At 46.4% G+C, this 26,874-nt stretch overlaps 2 protein-coding genes across 2 annotated transcripts in view; one reads left to right on the top strand and one right to left on the bottom strand.

Annotated features, from left to right (window-relative positions):
* The window catches only part of POLG (polymerase (DNA directed), gamma), a gene marked incomplete at its 5' end in the record, with an annotated part of 9,219 nt that extends 6,820 nt beyond the window's left edge, over window positions 1-2,399 (top strand). Inside the window, 4 exon segments of the mRNA XM_010011150.1 lie at window positions 1-2; window positions 4-113; window positions 1,136-1,296; window positions 2,338-2,399. The exon segment at window positions 1-2 is cut by the window's left edge and continues 115 nt beyond it. Coding sequence (XP_010009452.1) covers window positions 1-2; window positions 4-113; window positions 1,136-1,296; window positions 2,338-2,399 — 335 coding nt within the window.
* Window positions 2,400-2,753: 354 nt separating this feature from the next.
* Window positions 2,754-26,584, bottom strand: FANCI (Fanconi anemia, complementation group I). Its single transcript, XM_010011148.1, is given in 36 exon segments — window positions 2,754-2,819; window positions 3,608-3,733; window positions 4,279-4,374; window positions 4,700-4,786; window positions 5,456-5,515; window positions 5,600-5,656; window positions 6,290-6,474; window positions 6,774-6,861; window positions 6,991-7,059; window positions 7,191-7,318; window positions 7,901-7,952; window positions 8,592-8,708; window positions 9,146-9,222; window positions 9,623-9,786; window positions 11,118-11,297; window positions 11,805-11,969; window positions 12,339-12,460; window positions 12,555-12,734; window positions 13,537-13,638; window positions 14,891-14,959; window positions 16,071-16,193; window positions 16,861-16,975; window positions 17,862-17,932; window positions 18,586-18,716; window positions 19,871-19,958; window positions 20,520-20,700; window positions 21,469-21,605; window positions 22,089-22,181; window positions 22,413-22,545; window positions 22,990-23,075; window positions 24,005-24,128; window positions 24,610-24,651; window positions 25,098-25,155; window positions 25,234-25,390; window positions 25,754-25,887; window positions 26,530-26,584. Coding segments are annotated over 36 exon segments (3,918 nt in total).
* Window positions 26,585-26,874: the final 290 nt, after the last annotated feature.

Below are 26,874 nucleotides of genomic sequence, written 5' to 3'. Positions count from 1 at the left end.
GCCCTCAACGGCCGCTTCTGCATCAGCATCCACGACGAGGTGCGCTACCTGGTGCAGCAGCAGGATCGGTACCGGGCAGCCCTGGCCCTGCAGATCACCAACCTCCTCACGAGGTGAGATGTGACGCTGTGGTGTCTCCTGGGGACGAGCACTGCGGTGGCAGCAGAGGTGCTGGCTGTGCCTCTGCAGCAGGTTGGTGCAGGGCAGCTTTCTTATGCTTAAGGGATGTTGGCAGCGCTGCAGGTTGTAATTCATTCATGCGTGATGCAGGTGGTTATAAATGGAGCTCGGCTTCCTTTTCCAGGGATAATGTGCTGGCAGGAGGGGGATGGAGTCAGCTTTTGGCTCCTGCAGGGATGGGGTCTATCATTCTGCTCTGCTGGGATGCGAGTGCATCGCCTCCTGCTCCCGTCAGGTCTGTGGCTGTTGCGTGGCAGCAGCTCTTGGCCTTGACTGAACTGCTGGGAGCCTGACACTGTCCCCATCCCTCTTCTCCTCCCATCCCTTGTCTCCCCCTGGCCTTCAAGCAATGGCTTGTCTCTGCTGTGAGCATCAGCACTGTTACCCCTTCCACAGCGTGGGGTGTTCCTGCTGCTTCCCTGCCCCATGCAAAGATAAGCTCATCGTAGAAAGCTCCTGACCTCAAAGGGCTCTCTTCAGTCCGCCTCCGGCACAGCCAAATCCCCTTCCCAGCACTGTGGGGTGTTTGGTTACATGGGAGATGGCCAAAATCTGGCTGTTTTCTCCCGCGCTGAGGCAGGGATAGAGCCTTCCTGTGCCAGTGCAGCAGGCACAGCGGGGCAGACACCCCGAGGTTCCTGCCTTTGTGTCGGCTCCTGTGAGCACAGGGCTTCCTGCTGGGAAAATCCTGTGTCTGCTCTTCCTGGAGGATTAGCCAGCAGTGAAGGGCTGGGCTCTTCCTTCTTTCTGAGGAGGCTCAAAGTGCAGTTACTCTGTTCCTCCCACATCCACTTTAGCACTACTTGACCCTCCTGCTACGCAGTGCTTAAAAGCACCTTGTTTTCCAGCTCCCGAGTGCCATGGGTGCACAGTAACCTGCTCAGTGAAGCTGTGGCTGCTCAGAGCCGGGTGTCACAAGGCTCAGGGTGATGTGTTGGGTCTCTTGTTCTTCCAGGTGCATGTTTGCCTACAAACTGGGCCTCCAGGACCTGCCACAGTCAGTGGCTTTCTTCAGCGCAGTGGATATTGACCAGTGCTTGAGGAAAGAGGTGACCATGAGCTGCAGGACGCCATCAAATCCAAGCGGGATGGAGAAGAAGTACGGCATCCCTCAAGGTGAGTGGTACTTGTGCAAGCCAACCCCTCTGTAATCCCCTCTGCACAGCCCTCCTCAGCTCAGGCAGAGCACTTGGCGTAAGCAGTCATTCCTTGCTTCCTAACCCATGGGCTGCAGCCCACCACCCTGCCACCAGCCCCTTTCTTTCTCAATCCTTGAGCCATATGTACTGCTGCTTCCAGCTATTCCTGGTAGTGGTGAGCTGAGCCTGGCTCTGTTATCCCACACACTGTTGCTTTGTGCTCCTTGGAAAAGAACCCTCCTGCGCTCGTGTAACAGCCCAAGATTAAATTGTTCCTTCTTCGAGGCAGCACCTCAACAACCTTGTTTATTTTGCCCTCAGTGCTTTCTCTCCTTCCCCACTGCTCCTTAGCCCAGCACAACTCTGTTTGGAGAATGGCCTTGGCATTGCCAACCATCCCAAGGCCTAGAGTTAGTTATCCCTGTCTGCCCTCAATATAACCCCCTAACTGCTGCAAGCAAATATTTAACTGTTAGGTTGGAGCTGCTTTTAACCAGCTCCTCCTCAATGTGTGGCCCCTTTATACTAGACAGGGACAAGACCCTGCCCTCAAATTTGTTCTCTGTCATTAGACGTATCAGACATTCCACCTTAGGTAAACTTTATTAGGAGCCTTACAGGCAAAGGGTGGTTTTAGAAACAAGGTTTGTGTTATGTGGGCAAAAAGGGCACTTCTGTTCTCACCAAGTACAAAGCAAATTAAACAAGTGCATCACATAAGGGGCAACAAAAACCTAACAGCAAAACCAGCTTTGCCTGAGGACACTGTCTCCTCTCTGCTTCTCGGAGAGGTGACAGCAGCAACTTCAGCTCCAAGGCAGGACAGTTTGTGTTCCCAGCTTCCCACTGGTGCTGGTTCCTGCGTTCACACCACCACCCAAAGCAAGTTTGAACAAATTGAGGGCTTTTTGTGCTACACACACCGAACTAAAGCAAATCGTGACGGTCGCTGTCATGTTATACAAGGCTCTGAGTGTGCTGCAGCACGCAGGGAACTGATTGTCCCGTTGTCTTCCAGGAGAAGCTCTGGATATCTATCAGCTAATTGAAATTACCAAAGGTTCACTGGAGAAGAAGTGATGATGCCAGAGAGTCAGAATGACAAGTGTCCAGCCTGCGTGCCAGAGCCTGGCTGGCCTTCAGGAGATCTTTGGCAGGGACTGATCCTGGTCACCCTGTTTCCTTTTTGCTGTAAGAAGGGATGCTCCCGGGGAGGATGATGTGATAAGCAGCACGTTAGAAAAGCAGAGATGCTTCTGAGGGCAGCAGCCACCTGTAAAACCTGAGACAAGGGCCAGAGTCGCTGCTTGCACAGCCATGAAGGAAGAAGTGGTAAGTATTTGGCAAGAGAAACAACAACCCATCCTTTCCATACAAGCAGTTCTCCAAGACCAGACCAGGCGCTGTGGGAGGAGGCAGCAGCAACCCCAAGCTTCATTTTCTTCGCTGTCTCTTCTTTTTGGGTTCCTGGTTCTCATCTGCCTGCTCTGCTGTGCTGCTCTGGAGAGGGGAAGGAGAGAGAAGTACAGACTGTGATTGATTGTGTGTGATAGACTAAGGAAAGTTTACCTAAAGCAAGAAACTGGATGTGCAGAGCAGGATTTAGCTCTTTTTCCTCCTAACAATATGGCCTGAATATGGGACTCCTCTCACCCACTGAGACTTTCCCTGTGGACTCTTCCTCAATTCATGCTGGAACTTAGACCACAGTTATCAATGGCACAGGACAGGGACTGCTTGTGCTGGGTTTTGGCTTGTTGAAACACTCAGGAAAATATGGACAAAACCACCAATAAAAACCTGGACAATCAGCAAAGTAAATTGCTTATTTTCTTTTATGCAGCACAGGTTGTGTTACCTTCACCAGCACTATCTCGTAGAGATGGGTCTGAGGATTATGGTGCCTTGCAGAGTTTGTCCTGCCAGCTGCTTATCTACAAAAGTCAACCTGGATGCAAAATCACTGCATCATGCACAAACATTTGATCCTGGCCAGCCAGTAGGTCCTCAGAGATAACACTGACACCTCTCTGCTTGCTGGGGCATTAAGGACAGTCTCACTTCCCTAAGCCCAGAGATAGAGACAACTGGTGCATGGAAAAAAAGGTCACTCAAGGCAGAGGGCTGTAGTGTCGGGGATCACACTGTTCACTCCTTTGCCTACCCTGGGTTAGCTCTCACTTTAATACTAAGCTGATACAAATGTCCTGATTTTACATGCACCTGCACACAGTTGGCCTTAGAAGAGGGGTAAAGCTGTTGGTAAAAGCAGCTAAATGAGTTCTGACCTGGTCGTTGTCGGGCTCGTTTTCAGCATCCTCTGTGCTGTGCTCCTGCAGCGCGCTGTTTAGCATGGATGCATTGATGCGGAAGTCCCGGGAGGTGCTTAGCTTCATATATTGCATCAAGTTCACCTGCAGCAACCAAGGTGAAAATAGGGGGAGAGGACATTATGCCAGCAGCATCTTCATTTAGTTTTCTACCTTGCCTAGTCCTTTGCACTCAGCACTGGGACTGAGTCCATCACAGCGATAACACAGGATTGAAGCAAAAGGTAGGTGAAAACCCACCTGCTCCCACGTGATACAGTGGCCCGTTTGTTTTCCTAAAAGCCAAGTGATTACCAGTTACTCTTATGTAGTACCTCAGCATGGTATGTTTCTCTCCTGCTTATAAACAGGCTGGGAAAAAGGGATGAGGAAAGCTGTGGAAGTTTCTGCTCAACCAGAAGCCATCTGGTGTCAGGTCACAGGCACTATTGCCATTGACACCTGCTGGTATCAGTGTGGCAGCAATTCAGTGGGGCTGGGCCAGGAGCTTGGGCAAAGGCCGAAAGAGGTGTGAGGTCCTTGAGCATTAATAGAGGCTTTAGAAGGTGGCCCAGCAACACTCCCCACCCTGCTACTGATCCCACTGTGCCACTGAGGTCCGGTCACGGAAGAGCTCTGCTTTACCTTACCTTTGATTTCTTGGAGAGATGGATAAGGAACTTCTCATATTGCTCTATTGCAAAAATCAGGTTTGGAATGGGCTTGGTCTCCCGAAGCACCTTAGCCTGAAATGCAGAAAGGAGAGGGACAGGTCAGATTGGGAAGTGAACAATGAACATGACAGGGTTGATCTTGTTTCATGTCTGTGAGCTTTTAGGCTGCATTTAGTGAAGATGGTTTTGCTGTTGTTGTTTTGTGGTTGGTTTTGCTTGGGTTTTTTTTAGACTTCTCTCTGAACTTAAAGCAGATTCAATCTGATTTTTACTTAAAGGCCCAGATGACAATTTGTTATTGGTGATCTCTAAGAAGCCACCAGGTAACACACACCTTGAGATAAGATGCCAAGTTCAACTGCAGCCCATGAGCTAGTGGAGAGTAAGTCCATCTTACCATGACGGTGGAGATAGCAGCAGATTCAGCTTCTTTCTTCTTCTTTTTCTTCTCTTCTGCAAAGCTTAAACTCTCACTGTGGATGTTCTGAGGAGGATGCCAAAAGATGTGGCTTAGAAGGTAAGCAGGGAAGAAAGGCCAGCCAGGTAAGGCTGAACAAGTCTTTGCTCTGACTAGCTAACAGCATTAGCAGCTAGATGACAGAAAGGTGGTGATACAAGAAAGATGGAATTGGGAATCTCAAAATGTAATCTCAAAAAAAGAAGGAAAGAAAAGCTAATTTCATGATTTATATATTCAGAAATATATGTGTGAGAAAACACAGCTTCCCCAACATGCCTGTTGAACAGTTCCTGCGGTCCTCGCTCACGTACCCAATTCCCCTTCAAGCAGCTAAATCCAATCTTCAGCACTGCAGTCTTTGGCACCCACGTTACTTTACACTGTGATGACTGCAGTGTTCTTGACCTTTATTTGCCATTGTGGTTAAAAGCAGTATTAATCTCATCAAAAACACTCCCACCAACTAAAACCCAGCTCCTCAAACACTCTTCCTTCCCTGCTCAAGCAGAAATCAGCATGCTCAGTCCCAGTGGTGCTGAAATGTCTCATACTATTATTTGACACAGTAAAGCTTGAACTATAAGAAACTCAAGTCATGTCAAGAAGATTAATAATCCCCAAAGGTGCCCCATGCACTGCAGCTGATACATCAGGCAGACTGACTGTGATTTTGCCTGTTAATTTAGGCCTTACCTGTACATAAGTAATGAATGAATAACACTGTGGGGTCAAATGGGAACCTGAGAGCTTCACCTGTGAAGAAGGAAGCAGAAAGATCTGTTTTACTCCTAACTCAAGGCAATGAGCCATTTCCTCCAGCAATTGCCTCACACTCACCAGCTTTTCCAGCCTTCCTGGAATTGTATTCGAGGTGCTGCGGCAAGCTTGGATATACTGCAAGAAAAACACAAGAGAGTTTCTTCTAGGGATGCTCTTCCCATCCTGCAACCTGTATTCCCAGCCTGGGCTCAAAGCAGCTCACCCAATGGCACAGTGGGGAGGGCAGGATTTGCAAGAACTATCCTCCCCAGTTGCTTGCCATATCCCAAATGCCATGTTTGCGTTCCAGAGCTACATGGTATTCACCACCTTGTCTCAAACCAGCTCCAGTGGCCTGTGGTCATGGCCCAGTTCCCCTACATCTGATGCTTCAAGCCTTAGGTGGGAATGAGAGGCAGGGGCAGGATTGCTGAGCACTGTGAGAACACCACTAGTGCCCTCAGTGTGGCACGTAGCTGCGTGCACAGGTACCTACAAGATACACTGGAAAGAGCCACTCCAAGCCATGCACAGCCAAATTCAGCTGGAGAGCAGCTCTCCTTTATCTCCACCAATACAACTATTGCTGCTCAGAAAGGTCATGAAATTGAGGGCATGAAAGCCAATGGAATAAAGACTCAACTCCTGGAAGAGATCAACAGCCCAGTCCTGAGCATAGCTGCTGCCAGGGGTCACTCTGAGCTCGCTGCAACAGAAAGGGAAGGTTTTAGATCCTAGCCAGCCCACTGTCAGCAGAGCAGCACTCACATGTTTGATGAGGGAGGTGAGAATTGCATATGTCTTGCTGAGGCTTCTCAGCAGCGTGTCCACACAGCTCCCTGCAGGCAGTGCTGTCTGTACCAGCTCATGATAAACTGTCAGCAGAGTTCCCAGCTGCAGAATTACACCTTTCTCCAGAGCCTGGGTTTGGTTTGATGCTTGAGAAGACTCTTCTAGAAGAAAGAGATGAATACCTCAAGAATGTGTGTCTAATGAATCCAGTCATGCAGGTGGGAGGCACAAAAGACCACCTTTGTGTCTGGTACACAAAATACCAGTGTGGAACAGGGAAAGTAACCACTGGAGGACTTCGTGACAACACTCTCTTACATTGTTCATGTGGAACCAGCTCAAGGGAGAGTTTAACCTGCCCTCAGACGATGCTGCCTCAAAATCCCCACATCTTTTTGCTCTCTATCTTCATCTGGTTTTGTCAGAGGTGTAACAGTAAGAAGTGAAACACTTTTATTACCTGATGTGTCCGATCCCAGACTGGTGAGTTTCTTGATAAGCCAATCCACCTCTTCAAGGACTTTATCTGCCTGACCCAGAACCAACAGCTGAAGACAGAAACAACAACAACAAAACAGGTTTTTGGAGGAGTTTGGCACATCAGGCATCTACCAGCTACTTGTAGCAGAGCAGCCCTGGACACTACAGGTTGTTCCATACACACTATTTTGACTCACACAGACAGTAGGGGCTGCAGTCTTGGCATTCACTATGGCAAAGTGGGACCGACTCTCCAGTTCTACATCCTGGTTGGAGGAGAGCAAACAAATTCTGGTGAGTAAAACTTTAGTTGGTGTCACACAGTTTGCACCAGAGATGCACTCAATTCTGCTCTGACAGCACTGCTGTCAGGAGTTAGGCTGCTTCTGCATCATACCTGATCTATGTCTCCCAGGCAAGCGTGGATGTCTTGTGCGAGCTCACGCAGCAGACTGACAGGACTCTTGTACTGAACATGGAGGCTGAAGAGCAGAGACAGCAAACCCTTGCAGCAAGAGACATCCTCTGTGGGGAAGGGAACACAACCCATTACCAGGTGCAGAGCTCCCCATGCTATTTAGGAACATCAGACATCCAGTGAGGGAACGCCTCAGGATCAGTGTGGATTTAACAGTCTGCATTCCCAGAAACAACACCCAGGAGGTGAAAATCCCATCGAAACACCCCAGTTACAAAAGCAGAGTTTACAACATTGGGCATCCCATATAACACTGCAAGGGGAAGCGTGGCACGCTGAAACCCTCAGCTCATAGAAAAATGATGACCAGAAGCACAATACAAACTCTGGCAAGAGTAGTATCTTTCCAGAGTATAAATCTGTTGATTTGAGTAACAGAGGTGCTAAATAACAAGGGAGAAAACTCAAGTAAGTGGCTTCTCTTTCTTCAGCAACATTACTATTTATAGAGATGGAGTTTCTTCCATAATGCTTGTGCTAATAACTACAGTGTCATGGCAATCTGCCACGGAATGAGACCTGAATGTATCAGTAACAGAGAGGTAAAAACACGACAGACAACAACAGAGCATCTAAGGGTCTGATACCTGACACATCACATCTAAACATGCTCCCCAAAGCTGACTTACCAAGAGCATTTTCTTTGCAAATTTTGACTGTCCAAGCCAGGAATTGAAGGAACTGTAGAAGGGGAGAAAATTGATCATGGCTTTGAAACAGAATTCAAAGCACAAAACTAAAGCTAAAACTAATAGTAAATCAAAACAACGAATCACAACAAAGAAAGATGAGAAGCATCTGCTCCTGGCAGAAAGGCACCCAGCCATGCTCTGTGAAGTTCCACAAGGGACACTTAACCTGCTAACAAGTGAAAAGCTGAGATCCAGGATAGGAGAATGGCTATACATTCCCTTGGGCAGGGTAAGAGCTCCATTTAATTTAAGGTAAATGATGACTCCAGACTTCTGGCACACTTTTAGTGCAGTCTCTATCTTGTAAAATTGGGGCACATTTAGAAAATGCCTCCTTGCATGGAAGGCATGAGGCACCCAGCCAATTTGGACTGGTCACACGTCTGCTGGCCTTGTTTGCCTCTATTCCCATGCAGAAGCTGTGCCAAAGCCAGGCTCTGTTAGCAGTCCCTGCTCAAGCAAACAAGTCATTCAGACTCCAGGAGTCCAAAAAGAGAATCAGAACATGAAGAAGGCAAAACATGCACACATGTCAGAGCCCACAGATGTCAGCCTAACCTGATCATCTTCTTCCCACATCCATGGTGACAACACCCATCCCTGCCACCCTATGAAGGCCAACAAGTACCTGCTGAGAGGCTGGATCCAGGAGTTTGGACAAAGTGGAGAGAACTGTGATGAGTGACTGCGTTTCCTTGGAGTTGAAGTCATCTTCAGCACTGCTGAACTGGTTCACCAGGGACCTCTGATCACGGGAAGGAAAGGCAGAGGCCCTGAGTGCGCATGCTTGTTGCAGGGCCATTTTAAGAAGCAAATAACCAGAAGCTGCAGCAGATAAAAGAATCAGCAACAGGAGAATGACAAAGAATGTAAAAAGAGGACTGTTCTAAAGAGCAAGTGCTGGGTTTTGTTATGAGAGGCCCGCATATGACTCAGTGTGACTGTACAATACTCAGGTTAGTTTATGCTGCACTGAAGGAGCCTTTGAATACACGTGCACTTCAATCCAGCTCTGCACAGCACGCTGAAGAAGCCTTCCTTAGGGATGGGAAACTTCTGAACTGCCAGTGTCGCATTTGCTGTCACACACTCAAGCCTGTGGTCAAGCAGCAGAGAGCTAGCAGTGTTTTCTGCCAGCATCACCAGTGCTTTGGAACACTCACAGCACACAGTGGTACTCACCTGAAACTGTCGGATCTGGAAGGCAGCTTTCTCTGTGACATTAATATCCGTTTCTTCTGCGTCACCATCAGTAATATCTGGCAGAGACAGAGAGGTGCAGAAAAAAGCTAAATGCCAAGAGCAGAATACAGGATTTATTTCCAAAAGTGGCAAAAGACTGCAACTGCTCACAGCTAGAGGAGGAATACAGACTGCAGAACCGTGCTGAGCACAGAAATGTGCTAAAGGCAAACTTCAAATAGATGAGTGCTATATCAGAACCCAGCTACCCTCTGCTGACTGGGAGCTCTCTAAAAGCAGGTAAAGAGACGTCTGGAACTTGCCTCTGGTGTGAAAATCAATGCTACTAAACCCACCTTGTTACTGAGAGACAAGGAGAAGACCCTTCTCTCTCTAGTTACGGATAAAGGGTCCCCACCTACGCACGCATTGGCTGGAACATGAAGGCTAGAAACCAGAGTTGTACCATGTGCCTACCCAGGGCTTGTAGAAACTGGGGGATCCTGGCAGTGTAGAGCTGCTGCACTGTGTTGAAGATCCGCAGCAAACCTTCCAAGCACAGAAGCGAAATGCTTTTGCCCTTCTTCTTCCCTGACTCTTCAACAACAGTGGGAATTGAAGTGTACCTCCAAAGCAGAACCCTATAGGATGGGAGATGAGTTAGCATCACATGCTCCAGTAAAGCTGGCTGCACAGTGCAAGGACTAGAACAGGGCTAATCACAGATTCTACTCTTCGGATCATATTGTTACTATAACTAAATTGGAATGTTTTTCCTATAGGAAAGTGGAGGGAGAAGAAATCAATTTTTAAGAAGATTTTGTTTCAATATCAGCAAAACAGCTACTGCATTCTTCCTGCACAGCTAAATAATTTAATTCTTTCCAGGTACCAAGGGACCTTCCAATCCCATTTCAAATCCATCTTTATACACTCATTTCTTCCACCTGGCTTTTCCTTCTCTCTCCAACTACCCAAACACTGACCACTGGTGTCAAATCTGTCAGTGACAAAAAGCTTTTCTCTTGGCAGTTTGAATCTTGTGAAATGTCAGATATCACTATAGGGCCCTTCCCAGTAATAAAACCAGAAAGGTAAAGGCAGGCAAAGCAAAGTGAAAAGCTTTGAAGGAAGCAAAATTGTTTGGCCCAAAGGAGACTCTTCTATTTGTAGGCAAACATCTTTTTTTCTGCTCCCCTAAGCCCACTTCTTCCCTTTTTTGTTCCCTCTCCTTTCTTCTCATTAGTTCTGTCTCCTGCACAGATGATCTTATTCTATTTCAACATCCAATCACACAAAACATGTAGCTCACATGTAGTCCTAATGACTCCAACAAAAATAGCCTCTATTATTTGGGGTGAGACACAAAACGGGCATTATTCATGGCAGGGGTAATTTGCATTTTGTGCTCTCTGCTGACTGGGATCTGAAAAGACCCCATGCAGATATGACCTAGATGCCAAAAGACATTTCCATGGTTAACATTCTTGGCTTTCCAAAGGATTAGATGCAGGATTGTCTTCAGGCATCTTGCAGAAGTCCTAAACAAACGTTTTCTGAAGCTTGTGTCTCTCTTACGTCTGTTTTGTACTTTAGCTAGAAGTGAATTTTAACTTTATTGAATCCTAGAGGCCTCAAGAATCCAGCCTGTAACAATCCTACCTCCTCTGTGACAGTGAGCGATGAACCAAAAGTCACAAAGAGGCTGAAAATGAGAGTTTGATGGTGTTTGGTTCTTCCAGGCCAAGTACCATTATTAGAGCTGTATCACTCACTCTGGCACAGCAACTGTACTGTCTCCACTTGATTTCTCAGGAGCAAAGAAAGGCAATGATCTCAACCCAGCAATAATAACTGTTTGAAACAGTTACAGACTGCATTCTTCTTTCCAAACCCTACTTGAGAATCAGAAATCCTCAAAATGCACTGCTGCTTTTTAGTGCCGATGCCTCCAGGTGCCCCAGCGACTCACTGCGTGACTTTGCAGAGGTTCTGAAACATCTTGTCAGGGTTCTGTCCGTCTGGTCCATCCGTTTGTCCCGTCTCCTCCAGCTGCTGCACCTTCTGCAGAGCTACACTGACAGCATAGCGCAGGAACTCCGTGCTGGAGCGCAGGACTGCCAGGCTCTCCTCATGGCTTTGGGCATTGTCCCTGGAGAATCAAGGGCACTGTCAGAGAACTGAGCAGGCACTCAAAAAGCAAAGAGCTTCAAAATCTAAGTATGCATTAACAAATAAAATCAGTAGCTGGATTCAGGGTGGAAAAGACCCTTTGTTTTGGTAGCTTGTTAGTGAATACTCGGAGGACAGAGTTCCACCAGCCTTTCCAAATATACAGACATGGTTTGAATGGATGTCTGGCTCTCTTCCATAGAGCTCAAACACTGGAGTTTGTTGTCTGGGGAACAGCCCAGGACTGGAAGAGCAGAGACTCTTGGAAGTCTTGCAAGTCCCAAGCAAGCTGGTTTGTCAAGGTGAGCTCTGGTTCCTGCCTGGACTACCATGATCTCCAGAAAAGTGTTGTTACTATGCACGCTTTGTACAGAAATCACAATGCCTGGTCCCTGTATGCAGTGCACAAGACAGCCAGCATGCAGGCACCACGAAAGCAGCTTGTGAATAGGCCTTAAAAGCTACTCCAGATGTGACAGCTTCTCACCTGAACAGAGCTGTTAGCAGAGTAGATACAAAACCCATGGACAGAAAGCTCCGTGGACTTTTATTGCCCAAGGTAGATTTGTTCTTTCCAGCTTTCTCCTTGAGGATTTCAGAAAGCTTGTTGTAACATGTAAACAGGCCTAGGACATCCTCAAACTTGTTCTTACTGCAAAACAGTAGTAGAAAGCATTAATGGAGAAAAGAGAGTCTTACAGTTTCCCATTTGAAGCTTCAGTTACCAAATTACACAGTGGCACTTTCTAAAGGATAAACCCATTACATATGACATCTCCCCACCTCCCTAACAGCATATACCTCATCCCTTCCTCCTGCTTCCTAACCCGCTCCTCTACAAAATGTCACATCCCATCTCCCACAGCACAAGACACTCCTCAAGGTTCTGTGAATGTCTGAGCCACTCACACTCAGAAAACATCCTGATTCTGCGTTGGCACTATTACTCTGTGCTTGCAGTGAGACTGTACTCTGAAGAACAGGCACAGCTAGTGCTGGAGGGCAAGATTTGATGTTTTACCTGAAATTCCCTACGTTGAAATTGTACTCAATCAGGACCTCACAAATTCCCATCACCTGAATGGCGTAAATGTTATTCTTTACACCGACACCAGAAGACAGAGAAAAATCTGCCGATTTATCCTAAGAGGTAAAGGAAACAAGTGAAAAACCTTCTCAAAACCTGACAAGAACTCAGCGTCTTCTTCCACTGAGTCAAACTGAGAATCAGATTTACCAGTTCAAAGTCTTCCAACTCGCTCTTGATCATTCGTCGTGTGACAGATTCTAACATCTCTTCAAAGTTTTGCTCAAATCCCACATCCTCCTCCTCATCATCATCTTCAGCTCCTTGGCAGAGATTCACAGAACTCTTATACCAGGCAAGACAGTGTTGGATACAGCAGAGCAGATGGGCCTGAAGGAAGCAGTCACACAGTCACACTCAGCCTTCTAGCTGGAGGTCACTGGCATGGGGGGATATGGGCCAGACTATGATAGTTGGAGGCAAAAAGCTGCCTTCAGGGCTTCATGTGAGTCCCAAGAATATGCCTCATTCTGGGAACAAGGGGATCTGTAATCCTACACACAGCTACCCTGCCCCAGCTTCAGTGTCTGCCTGAGCTTGGCTATACAGGATGCGAAGACTTAAATCCCACTGCTCCCTCAACCCAGCTACCTCGATGGCTGAAGGAGATGGAAAAGGAATTCCAAAAGGGCTCTCACTCTAGCTGAAGTGTGTGCTCTCTTCCTGGGTGGGCTACTGCAGCACAGCACGGAAGCTTCCAAAGGGAAAATATAGCGACTAATTTGAATTTGTTCCCTTGGAAATCCAAGGAATTGTTGAGGTCTCATCTCCAGCAACTTCAAAGGAGCAAAACCGAAGGGCAGATTCTTCCTCCTGTTACACACACACTGCAGGAGTATTTTATGTGGATTTAAGTTGAAGGAGGGACAAAAAGCCCAGGGTGAGTTTAAGAGAGGGTAAAAGAACTACACTATTCCTAGAGCATTTTTCACACAGGTCACCTAAACCACTATGCTAGTGGAGCTCTAATAGATAGCCTGAGGCAGGGGAAAGATGCCCAGCTCTATTGTCATTAAAAGAATTGCTCCAGGCTAGTAAAAGCTGAAGAAACACAAGGTATTCAGCTCATGTAGCAGCACAACTAAAATGCTACGGAACAGATGAGCTGGCAGCTGTGGCCTGTAGCTCTTACCAGTGGTTCTTGCAGAAAGATTTGATCTCCTTGAGCCATAATACATCCTTCAAGTTTCAATGGAGGCAGGAGGTCTGGCTGGGGCAAGTAATATTGCTTTATCTGTCATGGAAAACAAGAAATAAAAATAACCAGTTACTTGGTAACTGAGCCTCTCAGGTTGTTTGAAAACAGAAGACAATAATCTTTGTGCTCCATTTCACAGAGCAAAAACTGGCACTGTAATAAAGGGACTGTACATGTACGTGAGCCACATCAGATGCTCCATTAGCAATTAAAAACCCCTCTTGAGTTGCTTATGTACCTCTCAGCCCTAAACCAAGTTTACCTGATCACTTGCTGTCGTGTTGCCTCCACATGCAACACCACTTGCACTTCACCTGTAGTGCTACTTTAAACTGCTGCCTGTCACATGCCCTGAATGCTTGGTCCTGTTATGGCATCCAGCTTCCTGGCCTAAGGGTGCAGACAGGTATGGAGTCTACACTTGGCACTAGAAAAATCTATCAGAGACCATGCTTGCATCAATTCCTGTCTATATCCAAGTATTGATATCCTGTATCAATACTTGGAGGATATCCCCTTCCTTTGGCACACCACAGGAAGGAGATATCCTCCAAGTACTGATATAGGATCAGAACCAAATAGGGAAAGTTACACACACAATGATGCTATAAAATTTTATACATTTACACCAACTTCCCCTTAAGTGCCCTCTGCTACCCAAAAGCTGCCTTGTCTCTGTTCATGTTCCTTTCTCAGACCCTCTACTGTCATGGGAGAGCTGGAATTAGTCAGCATGAACTCTATGGATGATTAAAGGGAAGAAAATTACTTGTCTCAAAGACAGCACAGCCTGTCCAATGGATTGAGGAAATGTGATTGTCTTGTTGCCATGAGCAACACTGTTGGGGGATGAGTTAATCCTCCCAGATCCTACATGGACTTGGGTATTCTCCCGATGGGAGGACAGCAATAATAATTACTCTGTCAGCACACATCCTTGGGGAAGTATGGGAGGGTAACTGCCATGCACTGCTAAGGAACAGGCAGTGCACAACACACTTCTCTGGGCTCACACTTCTCACAGCATCTCAGAACTGAAGGGTTGGAAAGGACTCCAAGAGATCCTTTCTCTTCATCCTGCGAGAGGATATGAACCAGTCTCCAGACGTTTCCCCAGTCTGCTCTCTCAACATAGCAGGGATCTGAACACCTCCTTAGAGAAGTGCCACACACTTAAACATGTTTCCAGTCTAAGGGAGAACTATTTTCCCAATATTTAACCTGAATTGTTTGCTATACTGGTTGTAGTGCATAATTCTTAGTCTCTACAGCCACAGCATTACCCTACCTGGGACAAGAGTGTTTCCATTATAGAGCTGGCCAGCTGGGAGTTCCTGCGAAGGACGTCATAGAAACCCTGGAGACAGGAAGGAAGGACAAGTTGGCTTCCATGACAAAGAAAATGGACCAGCTATAAAACAACAATAAGTTGGTGTCACAAGACACCAGTGACCATTTGGCACTGCAAGGAACTGTGAGGAAGTAACAATGTGCTCAGTGTAAAACCCCATACCTGGCAAAGCAAAAGCACCGCAGAAAGAAGGTATGAATCAGAAAGAGTATGAATTTCCTCACAGGGGCCCTCCTACAAGCTGTATCTCCCTAGCAGCAGTGGCATCAAGCCCAGAGTGACTTTCACTGCTATTTAACACTAGCACTAGATCCAACTTCAAACTGTGAAATCCTGCTTCAAAGGCAAAACAAGCCAGTGGGGAAACCGTAGGAGGCAAAAAAATCCTTCAGACTGAGAAAACTCAGTGGATGGATAAAGCAAGTGCAAGTCTTACAGCAACAGTGACAAACACACCCAAAACTTGCAGCTCACCAGAGGTCAGTCCAACCTACTCAAGAAAGAAAGAAAATCTCTCTGACCTGAATAGGTTTTTCCTCAGGATGGTACCACATGGTTACCTCAGGAGCTAAGATACACACCCAAAAAATGGCCCTTTGTATTAGGCCACTTGTCACAAGAAATGTAAAGGACAGACAAGTCTTTATAGAAACTTGCAAAAGGAGGAGGAGAAAAGACTGATCCCTGATGCAGTCTCTAACTTTCCCCATATTCTTCAATCAGGGTTTTCTTTGGAGCTCATCATTAACTCCCAGCAACTCTGCATCTATCCAATGCCTGTTACAACACTCCTCCTCACTGGGCATCAAACATGCTTCCCATTTCCTAGGCCATACCACAGGAAGAGACTTTGATGCATTTTTCCTCTTAAGCAGCGCAGGAGATGAGGAAGATACATCAATGTGTCTTTGGGCTTATAGTGATCCAAAATGAAAAGCAACAGCAGGATGGAAAAAATAAATATAGTCCTTGGTACCCGTGTCCCATGAAGAACATAACTGAGATGGTAGCTTGTTTTCCACAATAATGTGTTCATTTCTTACCTGGGGCTACAGTAGAACCAGACTACAGAAGACACAGTGGCTGTTTAAAAGGAGATTGAAGGAACCATGTTTACCTCATATAACATGAGCCGAACATCCGCCTGCTGGCTCAGACACCGCCTCAGGCTGCCCAGGATTTCGAGGCAGAAGGCCTCATTAGCTGCAGAGTTATAGCAGGCATGAACATCTGCCTGGACCTGGGAGGGAATATTAGTCACGTTATAGTGGTTACAGTTCTCAAATTATCACAATACAGAAGCAAGGTGATAAGGGTCCTGGCCCCTTAACAATCACTGAAAGAGTCCTTAGCATGCTGCCAGGCTCTTCATCATCATCATGGAGCAGTGTGAATGCTCCCTAAGAACACTGGTGCTGTAAGAGAGAATGAGAAGCAACATCCTTAGGCCAGCTTCTCACTGCATTTCCCAAAGCTTTCCTTCCAGGTCTAATCCTTAGTGAAGTTTTATTTCCCTTTTGGGGAAACACTCCACTCTTAAATTGTTTCAAACAGGAACTCTTCATCAGGGACGGTAGTGATAGGACAAGGAGTGATGGGTTCAAACTGAAACAGGGGAAGTTCAGGTTAGATCTAAGGCAGAAATTTGTCCCTGTGGGGGTGCGGAGGCGCTGGCACAGGGTTCCCAGAGAAGCTGTGGCTGCCCCATCCCTGGCAGTGTTCAAGGCCAGGTTGGACACAGGGACTTGGAGCAACCTGCCCTAGTGGAAGGTGTCCCTGCCCGTGGCAGGGGGTTGGAACTGGATGATCTTAAGGTCCTTTCCAGCCCAAACCATTCTATGATTCTATGGTATTAGACACGAGAGTGCCTCATCTGTCCACCCCAGGGACTGCAGAACAGCACTTACCTGGGTGGCACCAATGGCCTGGCTGCACTGGGAAGAGGCCAGGCTGCCCAGGATCTTAAAGTTTCTTAACAGAAGCAAAAAGCCAGCAACTGCGGCTTTCCGAGCATCGAGCTGCCTGTGAGGCAGGGGAGAAGAGAGAAGCATAAGTTAAAACTGAAGCAAGAAGCTCAGAAGTAAATACAAGACCAACTCATCAATGAAAAAGAGCCCCCACATACAGAGTGACTGGGCTCTTTGGAACTGTATTCCCCAAGAGGGCAGCACAGTCCCAGGGAGCTGAGAGCTTGGCAGTTTGCTGGGAGCTCCCTTGCTCTACATTCTCACAACATTCAAGTTCCTTTCTGTCCTAGGAGAGGACAAGACCCAAGAGTTAAATGTCCTCTGAAAACTGGAATGGGGGAGTCTCACAGAGCTCAGAGTTGGAAAACTCCTCACAAAAATCTGGTGTTTTGCTTTGCTCATGGAAACTCAGGGTCTTTCCCAAGAACAAGTCCCTTGCCTTGAATAATAATCCTAAATTATGAATTCTATATTCATAACCAGGCAGCCACTGCCAAACAAAATCCAGTCAATGATCACAGCATTATGAAGACAGCAGGATGGTTTGCTCAAAGCATTACCAAGACAACAAGCCTGCTTCTCTACCACCTTCTAAGGGATCAGAGGGAAGGTGGTAGCTCAGCATTCCAGACTCTCCCTAGCATCTGGATGTACTCAGCAGTGTAGACACATGTTGGAATTGGTTTTAGTTTTGCCTACTTATTTGGAGTTCCCAACAGCTTTCTGAATTCCCAAAGCCCATTTAGCTGGGGTTTGGGATTTGTGTCTCATTTCAGTAAGCTGTGACTGTATTACAGTCGTAGGCTAAAGAGTTAGATGTCACCATCTAGTTATGGGAAGAACATAGTAAGAAGAGACTCATCCAAAACAAAACATACTTCCACTCCAAAACCATAAAAGAGTTGTGGAAGTCTTTTCAATAGATCCCCTTCCCAGCTTACCTGGAAAAGATAGCTTTCTGCAGAACAAGTATCAGGGAGTCCCTCACTGACATGCTGACTTTGAGTAGAGGCTGGAAAGGAAAAGAGACTTTGGAGAGAAAAGCACTAAGACATGCCAAGCCCTTGGGGCATATGAGCTCATCTTCCTCAGGCCCATCTGGCCCTGCATTTCCAATACTGTCATCAGTACAGTAGGAAAACCAAACCATTTTAAGCCAATATAAAATTAAACCCAGAGAGCTGTAGCAGTGAGACACCTCACAGGTTACTGAGGACACGGTGCAAGGGTTTGGGAAAAACACAGTTATCCCCAGATTGGACAAAGCAGGAAAAGATTTAATGCCAGGGCAATATCTCAGCCCAGACAAAGGGAAACACTGACATGAAGCTCGGAAGGAGAAAAATCAGTATGACAGCTCCAGCTGCTCAGCTAACCACTGTATGCTTAGTTTTGTACAGTGTGCAGCATCTGGGCATCTTCCAGATGAAAGGTCAGCACAGAGCAGTTTTGGTACCATGCCAGACCACACCATATGCTTTTTGTTAGAGGGCACAGGCAAATCCATGCTTGAAGAGCAGTTCCATGCTACACCAAACAACCTACAGCAGAGCATGAAGGTTTATTTTACAAGAAGGGTTATTAGATCATGCATATAACTGTGGCCTAGTGCTGTCACTGGAACTAAACTAGCAAGGATATTCATAGAGAAAGGCAAAGCTTTACCTGTACTGCCCGGAGAAGCCCTTGCACTGTGTCAATGGGCAGAAAGGACAAATTGTCAAAGGTCTCTGTGACTTTGGAGGATGAAGTCTGAAGCACAAGAGGAGCAGACACAACAATACTGGACAGCAAGTCTGAAAAACAAAAGGACAAATGGAGCAGCTGCTGCCAAGGGGTAAGAAACGTCTGAGCAAAAGATATGTATAGAGCTAACAACTACAGAATACCAAAGCTCTTCCACCATACAGAGAGGTTGGGATAGGATGAGCATTGAAAATCTGAGCTCTGCTGCAGACACACAGTATAAAATGCTCACAACCCAGCTGAAGGGCCTCACCCCACCAGAGGGCACTGAGGTATCAGAGAAGAGGCTGCAGCAGAGGCATTTTGGCAGCCCAGTGACTCCCAAACACCTGCCCAAGGATGAGGAGGAAGGCAAGGCTACGGAACATGGAACAAGTTGCTGACTGATGGATACCAACTTTCTGTGTGTCAGCTGTGCCATGGCAACTGGCTGCAAACATACACTTTAATTGTGGTGAATACAAGGTAATCTGATGCAGCTGAAACCTTAGAAGACAGGAAAGAACAAGTGATTTTCTTGGCTTCAGGTCACTTTTTTTTCCAGAAAGCCAACTGCATACTGGGCTGCACCCAAAGCAGCATGGCCAGCAGGTCAAGGGAGGGGATTCTTCTCCTCTACTCTGCTCTGGCGAGACCCCACCTGGAGTGCTGCGTCCAGCTCTGGAGTCCTCAGCACAGGAAAGACATGGGCCTGTCAGAGCAGATCCAGAGGAAGACCACAGAAATGTTGAGAGGATGGAACACCTCTCCTAAGAAGAAAGGCTGAGAGCTGGGGTTGTTCAGCCTGGAGAAGACTCTGGAGAGACCTTATTGCAGCCTTTCAGTACTTAAAGGGGGCTTATTAGAAAGACAAAGACATATTTTTGTAGAGCCTACTGCAGTAAGACAAGGGGCAATGGTTTTAAACTGAAAGAAAGCTAATTTAGACTGATATAAGGAAGAGAGTTTTTACAATGGGGGTGGTGAAACACTGGAACAGGTTGCCCAGAGAGGTGGGAGATGCCTCATCCCTGGAAACACTCAAGGTCAGGTTGGATGGGGCTCTGAGCAACCTGATCTAGTGAAAGGCTCATTGCAGGGGGTTTGGACTAAATGATCTTTAAAAGGACCCTCCCAACCAAAACTATGAGTCTATAACTTGTTTTGAGAAGCTATGTTCTGAGTGTCCACAGAGCAGGACACATTTCTCTCTCTTTCCTGTTACCTATGAAGTGGCTGACAGGAGACCCTGCTTTTGTGAGGACTCTGTTCAGGACCTGCTCAAGAATATCGCTTTTGATGGGCTCATGAACCTGAAATGAGACAGAACACTAAATAAAAATCAAAACCTACAAAAACTGAAGATATCCCTGTACCTCCCAGCACAGGCATCATGTAATACAAGGCAAATCCAGATCTGACAGGTAAGCTGGGACTGGTTGCCTGAAGCTCCCTCCAGCTAAATTCACACAGGTTGATTTAGATTCCATGCCAGGCCAATCAGAACCAGCACATCAGAGGCACACACTTGAAACATACTGGGTGACATCAGTGGTGGGATGGAAATTTACCACTTCAGTGAAGACGCTGGTTTCAATCCCACCTCTGACAGATTTCCTTTGTCCCTCTGAATTTCTCTACCTTCTTTGCCATTTTTGGGAAACTGTAATAGGGATTACACAAGTATCATGGTAACTGGAGCAGATGAGGATAGTCTCTTCCAGTTGGGCAGGGGCAAACAGGGAAACTAAATCTGGTAGTGTTTGTAAAACACTCATGCTGGATACAGCAGGCAGAGTTCTGACACCATTTACCAACAGAGTTCTCTCCCCCACCAAAAAAAAAAAAAAAAGCCTCTCCAAAACATACAGTACCTTAAATGTTTCCAGAAGGATACTTGCTCCCAGTCTGCAAGCCTGCTGAGCTGGCATTTTTGAAAGGCCATAACTGGCATCAGCAGCTTTTCCTCCAAAGGGCTTTTTTGGTTCATATGATTCCATTAGGCTGAAGCCAAGATCCACCAGGCCCTGTGTAACATGGTCCCAGCCAAAGGCACTGAGGAAAACATCAAGCAGACCAAGAAAGAAACAACTTAGTCACAGAAAAGGTTTAAATTAGAGTAGTTTAAGGTAACATTTTCTGCAGTCATTCCAGGGTCCAAAGCAGCAATGAGAGATGCTTGATCACACCAGGGAAGACAACATCCCTCACAAGCCCATGATGGTCTTTAGGCTGAGGGACAGGCGCTCAGCACAAGACATCCTGCCATCCAGACTTCCTTTCCAAAGGTTTCCTCACTATGGGGAATGATGTGCACTCAGGTCTGACCTGAACTGTGACAGGCTACAGCTGGGATGCACAAATATCCTACTGATCCTGAGATCTTCAATGAATGCCTCGCATCAAACTGAAGGACAGCTGGTGACAGATCAGAGCTATCCCACAGGATGTTTAAAGAACCAACGATGTGGGGGATGAAAACAGTGAACCTATCACTCATTCCCTGATCAGAACACAAACTACAGCCAGCTGCATGACTCACCATCAGCTGCTTCACCAGTAAGACACAGATGGAGTGTCCCGATCAGTTTAGTCCTTTGTACCTCCGGATGCTGAGATTTGATGCAGAGGGGGCAGATTCACACAGCTGCATTTTGTTGTCTTTTTTTTTAGTTCACCAGTATAAAACTGGGATTAAAACTCTGCATTTTGACACTGTTCCCTGGCCAGCAGTATTTAGCATCCCAGAGCATTCTAGTGAGGCTGAAACTCTCCCCCTCCAAAAGCCCACTGAGTGTTCTGCAGCATGTGGCAACAACTCACCTGTTTTCCACCACTTCCAGAATTACAGCAGTTACATCATATTGTTGAGGAAACAAATCCTGCAGAAACTTGGAGGCCTGAAGGAACTGCAGGTCCTTGCAGCTTCTTGTGATTGATGTTTTCAAGAAATCAAATATCTGGAACATAAAATCATTGAGTGAGAGGAAATGATCTTTGAAATGGGACCTGTATAGTCTTGGGTATGTTCCAGTAAGAGCACAAGTTCCAGCAGAGCCTGCCAAAAGTCTTAACTCCTTTCTCAGGACAAATACGCCAACCTCATTAAGTGCCTCAAGGAGGGCAACCTGCTGCCAGATGCTCTTCAGGTGGCCACCACAGAGCCAAAGCATTACAAAAAGAAGACATTCCTTTTCTTCTCACCCTGTAACACCAACCCTCAGGAATCACAACTCTGGAAAATTCTGACATTGCTCTGGGGTCTTTTATAGTGTTCAGTAAACTACAGGGTACTAGTGATCCAACTGCCTCCCCAAAAGCATCCTGAAATCATTTTAAGACTAATTCTGACGGGACTATGACCTAACCATGTTTCCTTTCCTTTCCAAGAAGTGCAGTGTACATCCCCATGGAAGTTCTCTGCAAGCTGATCACCCACATACCTGCTCTTGCTGTCTGTGTTTTACTGCAACCGATAGCAAAAGAGCCACGCTGAAGGGACACAGGGCTCTACCAGGGTCCTTCTGCTGCTCAGTCTAGAAAATGGCAAGCAACAGTCAGAAAGCTTGTTATCTTCAACTGCAGCATCCCACAGGCTCAGGGAAGCTGTAAGGCACATGTGTCTTCAAACATATCACAGCACTTTTACAAGTGAACATGACTGCAAACACAAAAATCATTAAATCCCTTCTATAGGTAACCAGTTAAGTTTTAAAAGCCCTGCTTCAGCATCTTCAGCAGTAGTGCCTGCTCCTTCTGTGTCCTACCTTTAGATGTCTGATTAGTTCCTCACCGAGGTCCTGATCCAGGTTGATAACAGAAACGATATGGAGAATAACGGTGCCTTCCACGTGGCGGAGTTGGTCCAGGGGCGTTGTGGCTACCTCAAGGTCCCCTGACCTGTGAGTTTCAAAACCAAGCCATCCAAAGCCATGAATCATTTGTGCATCAAGGATGTACTTGTAGTACAAGGTTTAACAATATGAATTCAAGCAGTCCTGGGCAGGACCAGGGTGACTACAAATAGAATCATAGAATCAACTAGGTTGGAAAAGATCTTCAAGATCATGAAGTCCAACCTTTACCCCAGCACTGCCAAGGCCACCATTAAACCATGTCACTAAGGGCATCATCTACATGGCTTTTGAACTTCCCTGGGCTGCCTGTTCCAATGCCTGACCACCCTTTTGGTGGATATTTTCCTAATATCCAGTCTAAAATCCCCTGGCACAGCTTGAGGCTGTTTCCTCTTGTGCTATCGCGTGCTACTTGGGAGAAGAGACCAGCCACTCCTATACCTTTACCCAGGCAGTAAGAAAAGGGGATGACAGAGAAAGAACTCACTGTGGAACCTTCTGTTCTTCCTTCTGTTTCTTATCCAACTGATTGAAAAAGCTGATGATTCCTTCTAAAACAGTCTTCTTACTGCCCTGCAAGGGAGGACATTACATTAAGCCACTGCAGGGCCTGCAGTCTCCTAGAGAACTACGCTATTCCCACACTGATTACAAATGTCATGGTATCCTTAATTTCCCTTCATCAATCCCTGAGGTGGGAGAGGGCTCCTGTACAGTTCATTTCCAAATGAAGCCACTCTGGTTTAGTTTGTGTATTTCTTTTGACCGCATTTATTAAATAGTTGGAAGAAGCTGAAGCTTTCAGATGTTCTCAGGGTTTTTTTAAGTTGTTACTAATTAGAAAGGATCCTTTATGTTATAATCAATTGAGAAGGCTTTCGAATGCCTAGCCTTCAATATATACATATATATTTTTTGGTCAGTGGACCTGAAGCCAGGCGGAAACCAGGAAAACCTCCTAAACCACACATATCATTTGTCTTTGCCAGAATCATTTCTGGAATTGACTCGGTCACAAATGAAGCCCAAGAGCCAGATCACCCTGTCAAAGGGCAGAGACGTCCTTGGCAGCCTCTGCTTGCAGGAAATGCCCAGGGAATGACAAGTTTGCAGCACAAGTCAGACTACAACCCAGAAGACAGTCATACTGCATGAGCTATTATTATAGTGTGCAGACCACAAAGTGAGGAAAACCACACTTAAGAACACTGAGAAAACCCAGTCCTCTGCTGTCTGCTAGGTCTGTGCACACCCCTTATTTCCCAAAGGTTTGTTTCCTTCCCCACAAGGAATATCAAGATTGTATCTATCTCTGAGCAGTCAGCTTCTTCAGGCTTGAGAGAGCTGGAGAAATAAACCTACTGATGTCCTGCTGTGTCCTGCTCCCCACAGCACAGTTTGGGAACAACTGGAACTCCTGCCAAAATCCAGCCTAGAGCTCAGCCTGTACATTTTTTTTCCTCATGGTACATACTTATGGGGAGTCTCCCGTGAGCTTTTACCTTTGCAGAGAGCAGCAGCAGCTGATAGACCAGAGGGGGAATTTCCTGTAGGTCTAATTTGGAGAACATCCTGAGGACCTTTTCCACCACAAACTGCAGTTCCTCTCCTGACAGTGGAATATCCCTGTTGAATCAAAGATGCAGTCTAATCATTTCCACTGATTTCCTTCAGAATCCCACAGCAGATTCAACCCGTAACTAGACAAAAGGTGCTAATGTACAGACAGGCAGCAAGTGCTCCCAAAGTCCTCACCAGAAGCAGTTGCCACAGATTCCTCAATACCCTACCACTGCTCCAGGATACTCTTCAACTTCCCTGTGCTTACATCTCCTCCACATGATGTTCATTAATGTATCGTTAATTTGCCAAGGCTCACTCACATACAGAATAAAAGCCATGGTGCCCTGCCAGTCTTTGAGCCATCCCTGCCCAAAGCTGTTTTGTATCCAAATGGATCCAACATGGATGTTCATTGACCAACCGTTTGTGTGGCTGTGTCTGGTATGGTCAGACCTATTCGTACTTGCCCCAAATTACACATGAAATAGGGCACAGACACGACAAAGCACATGGAAGTGTTGATGCTGAAGGGAAAAAGAATTACCTGAACATGTTGGCAAGATGTATCACACTCTGAGGATCCCACCTGGTACAACAGAACTATGTCAGAAAATTGGGAGCAAGCAGAATTACCACTTAGCCCTTCCCTCCTCAAACACAATTACACAATGTCACCATTTCCCTGTTATTTTCCAATATTAAGATTAGAAGCCAGGTTTCCAAGAGAAATCACTGCCACCACCCAGCCTGATAATGGTTCTGAGCTGCCCCAGCCCCCATAATAACAAATACCAAGAAAGGAATGAAAACAAGCACATTCTGAAACCAGTCCATGCAATGCTATTACAAGATCTGGGAACAGGGTGTTCCCTTGCCATCCCAGCCAGAGAAGACACTGTCACAGAGGGCACAGATTCAAAGACGATAGAACAGGACACAGCTGGTGACCATCAGGTCATCATGATGCCTTTTTCTAAGCACAACATGAAGCTGTTTTGCCACGTAACTAAGAGCTAGCAGAGATGTACGTACTTGCTGGAGCAGAGAGTATTTATCAGTTGTTTCTTAAACTCATCCCCATTCAGTTCACCTGAAAAAGCAAAAGTCTTTTAGGAGCTGACTCCAGAGGAATGGAGCACAGGCTGCAGAGAAGGAACATTTTCATTACCTTTCCCATAAGCCAGGCTCTCCTTTGAACTGGCCAGTGCAGTGAGAACAGTGGAAAATAACTCCAAGGATTTCCCATTAGACAGGCTGCCACCTTTGATAACATCCACAAACAGGGTGGCAAGTTCAGCCAATGCAGGGCCTGGCAGCTGGCGAGCCTGGGAGAACATACAACATTTGAGGCACTGCACAGAAATTCACACATGCATCCAAACCATCACCAAAACCCAGCAAAGGATAACATTTCCTACTGGTATTCCCCTAAAAGGGGAATTTGGCCCCGAGATCTCTATTTTGTGTAGAACAGAGCGGTGTATCAAGATGATGTAATTACAGGTTTGGAGTTAGGAGTCTAAACATTCGAAGATAATCACATTTATACAACACAGCAAATTCCAGCACTTGCTAACTTAGTCCAGGGTGGATCTATGGAAGGACTCAACTCATCTTCCTCAGTGGCCTAGTGAAGTATCTCAATCTACACACAAAGGGATACCCAGTTAAGCCAAAGGAGTCTCTACCTCCAGCATCAGCAGTCCTATGATTTCAGACACCTTGGCCAGATGCAGGTCCCCTGACTCCACCAGCGGGATGCAGTGCTTGTAAACCTGAAGCCTCCTGAGAACACCACTCCGCTGGGAACAGGGGGAGCCTTATAAGGAGGAAATAAAGAAAACAAAGAATGGACAAAAAAAGTTATGTGAGTAACAACATGTTGCTAAACAACAGGAAATTATCAGGGCTGAACTATCACCTGCCTGCACCTCCCTGCTTTATCTATCTGACACAACAGATAAAAAAACAGAGCAGAGGAAATGAGAATCTCTTGGGTAAAACAGCTGAAGCACTCAACCCTGCTATCACACCCTGTGCTTCACTCAGCCTGCTGCCAGAGATCAGGAAGTGTCAAAATGCTGAGAAGAATCAGGTTGGCAATTAAGTCCCAGCTGGCTCAGCTCTACTCCAAGGTGCCCGTGTTGTCCAAAGAGTGGATTTGTACCCAGGGTGCAACAAATCCACATGCTCTGGAGATGCTGTGTTTAGTCAGGCCTGGGTGGGCTGCTGCACAGATCAAGCACACCACCAGCAAGTTCCAGGGCTCACAAAAATCATGGATTACATACTGATTGGTTATTAATTAACACAGGACCACATAGTCATTCATATAACTATGCATGCTCAGAGGAAGGGTCTTCACCTGGGTCAAGGCCTTTTTGATCTGTAGGTGTGATATTATAATAAAGGCAGTTCACTTCAGAATGCCTTAAAGATTGGTTTCATTGCCAAGCTGGTTAATTGAAAAGTCACTTTGCCAAGCTGGAAGTAACACCCTCAATCCCAGATGTTCTCATTTGATCTTTAAAACAGAACTGGGTCCTGGTTTTAGTCATTAATTCCTTTTGTTAATGAAGGTCATCTTGACCCAGGTTCAAGATCCTAACACGTACAGTAACTATAACTGCCATGAGCAGATGTAAAATGTACCACCTAACGGATGGCAAAAGTAAAGCCCACTTACAACAGGCTCATTAAAGATGTGTCAGCCCAGTCTCCTGTTTCCCTGTACCTATTTTTGGATGCTGTGCTTCCCTGTGGCAGCCCTGACTAGATGATTTTCATAGAATCCCAGACTGGTTTGGGT

Source organism: Nestor notabilis, unplaced genomic scaffold, assembly GCF_000696875.1.
Source record: "Nestor notabilis isolate BGI_N333 unplaced genomic scaffold, ASM69687v1 scaffold8933, whole genome shotgun sequence".
NCBI classification, from domain to species: domain Eukaryota; kingdom Metazoa; phylum Chordata; class Aves; order Psittaciformes; family Psittacidae; genus Nestor; species Nestor notabilis.
This window is presented reverse-complemented; position numbering and strand designations above follow the sequence as displayed.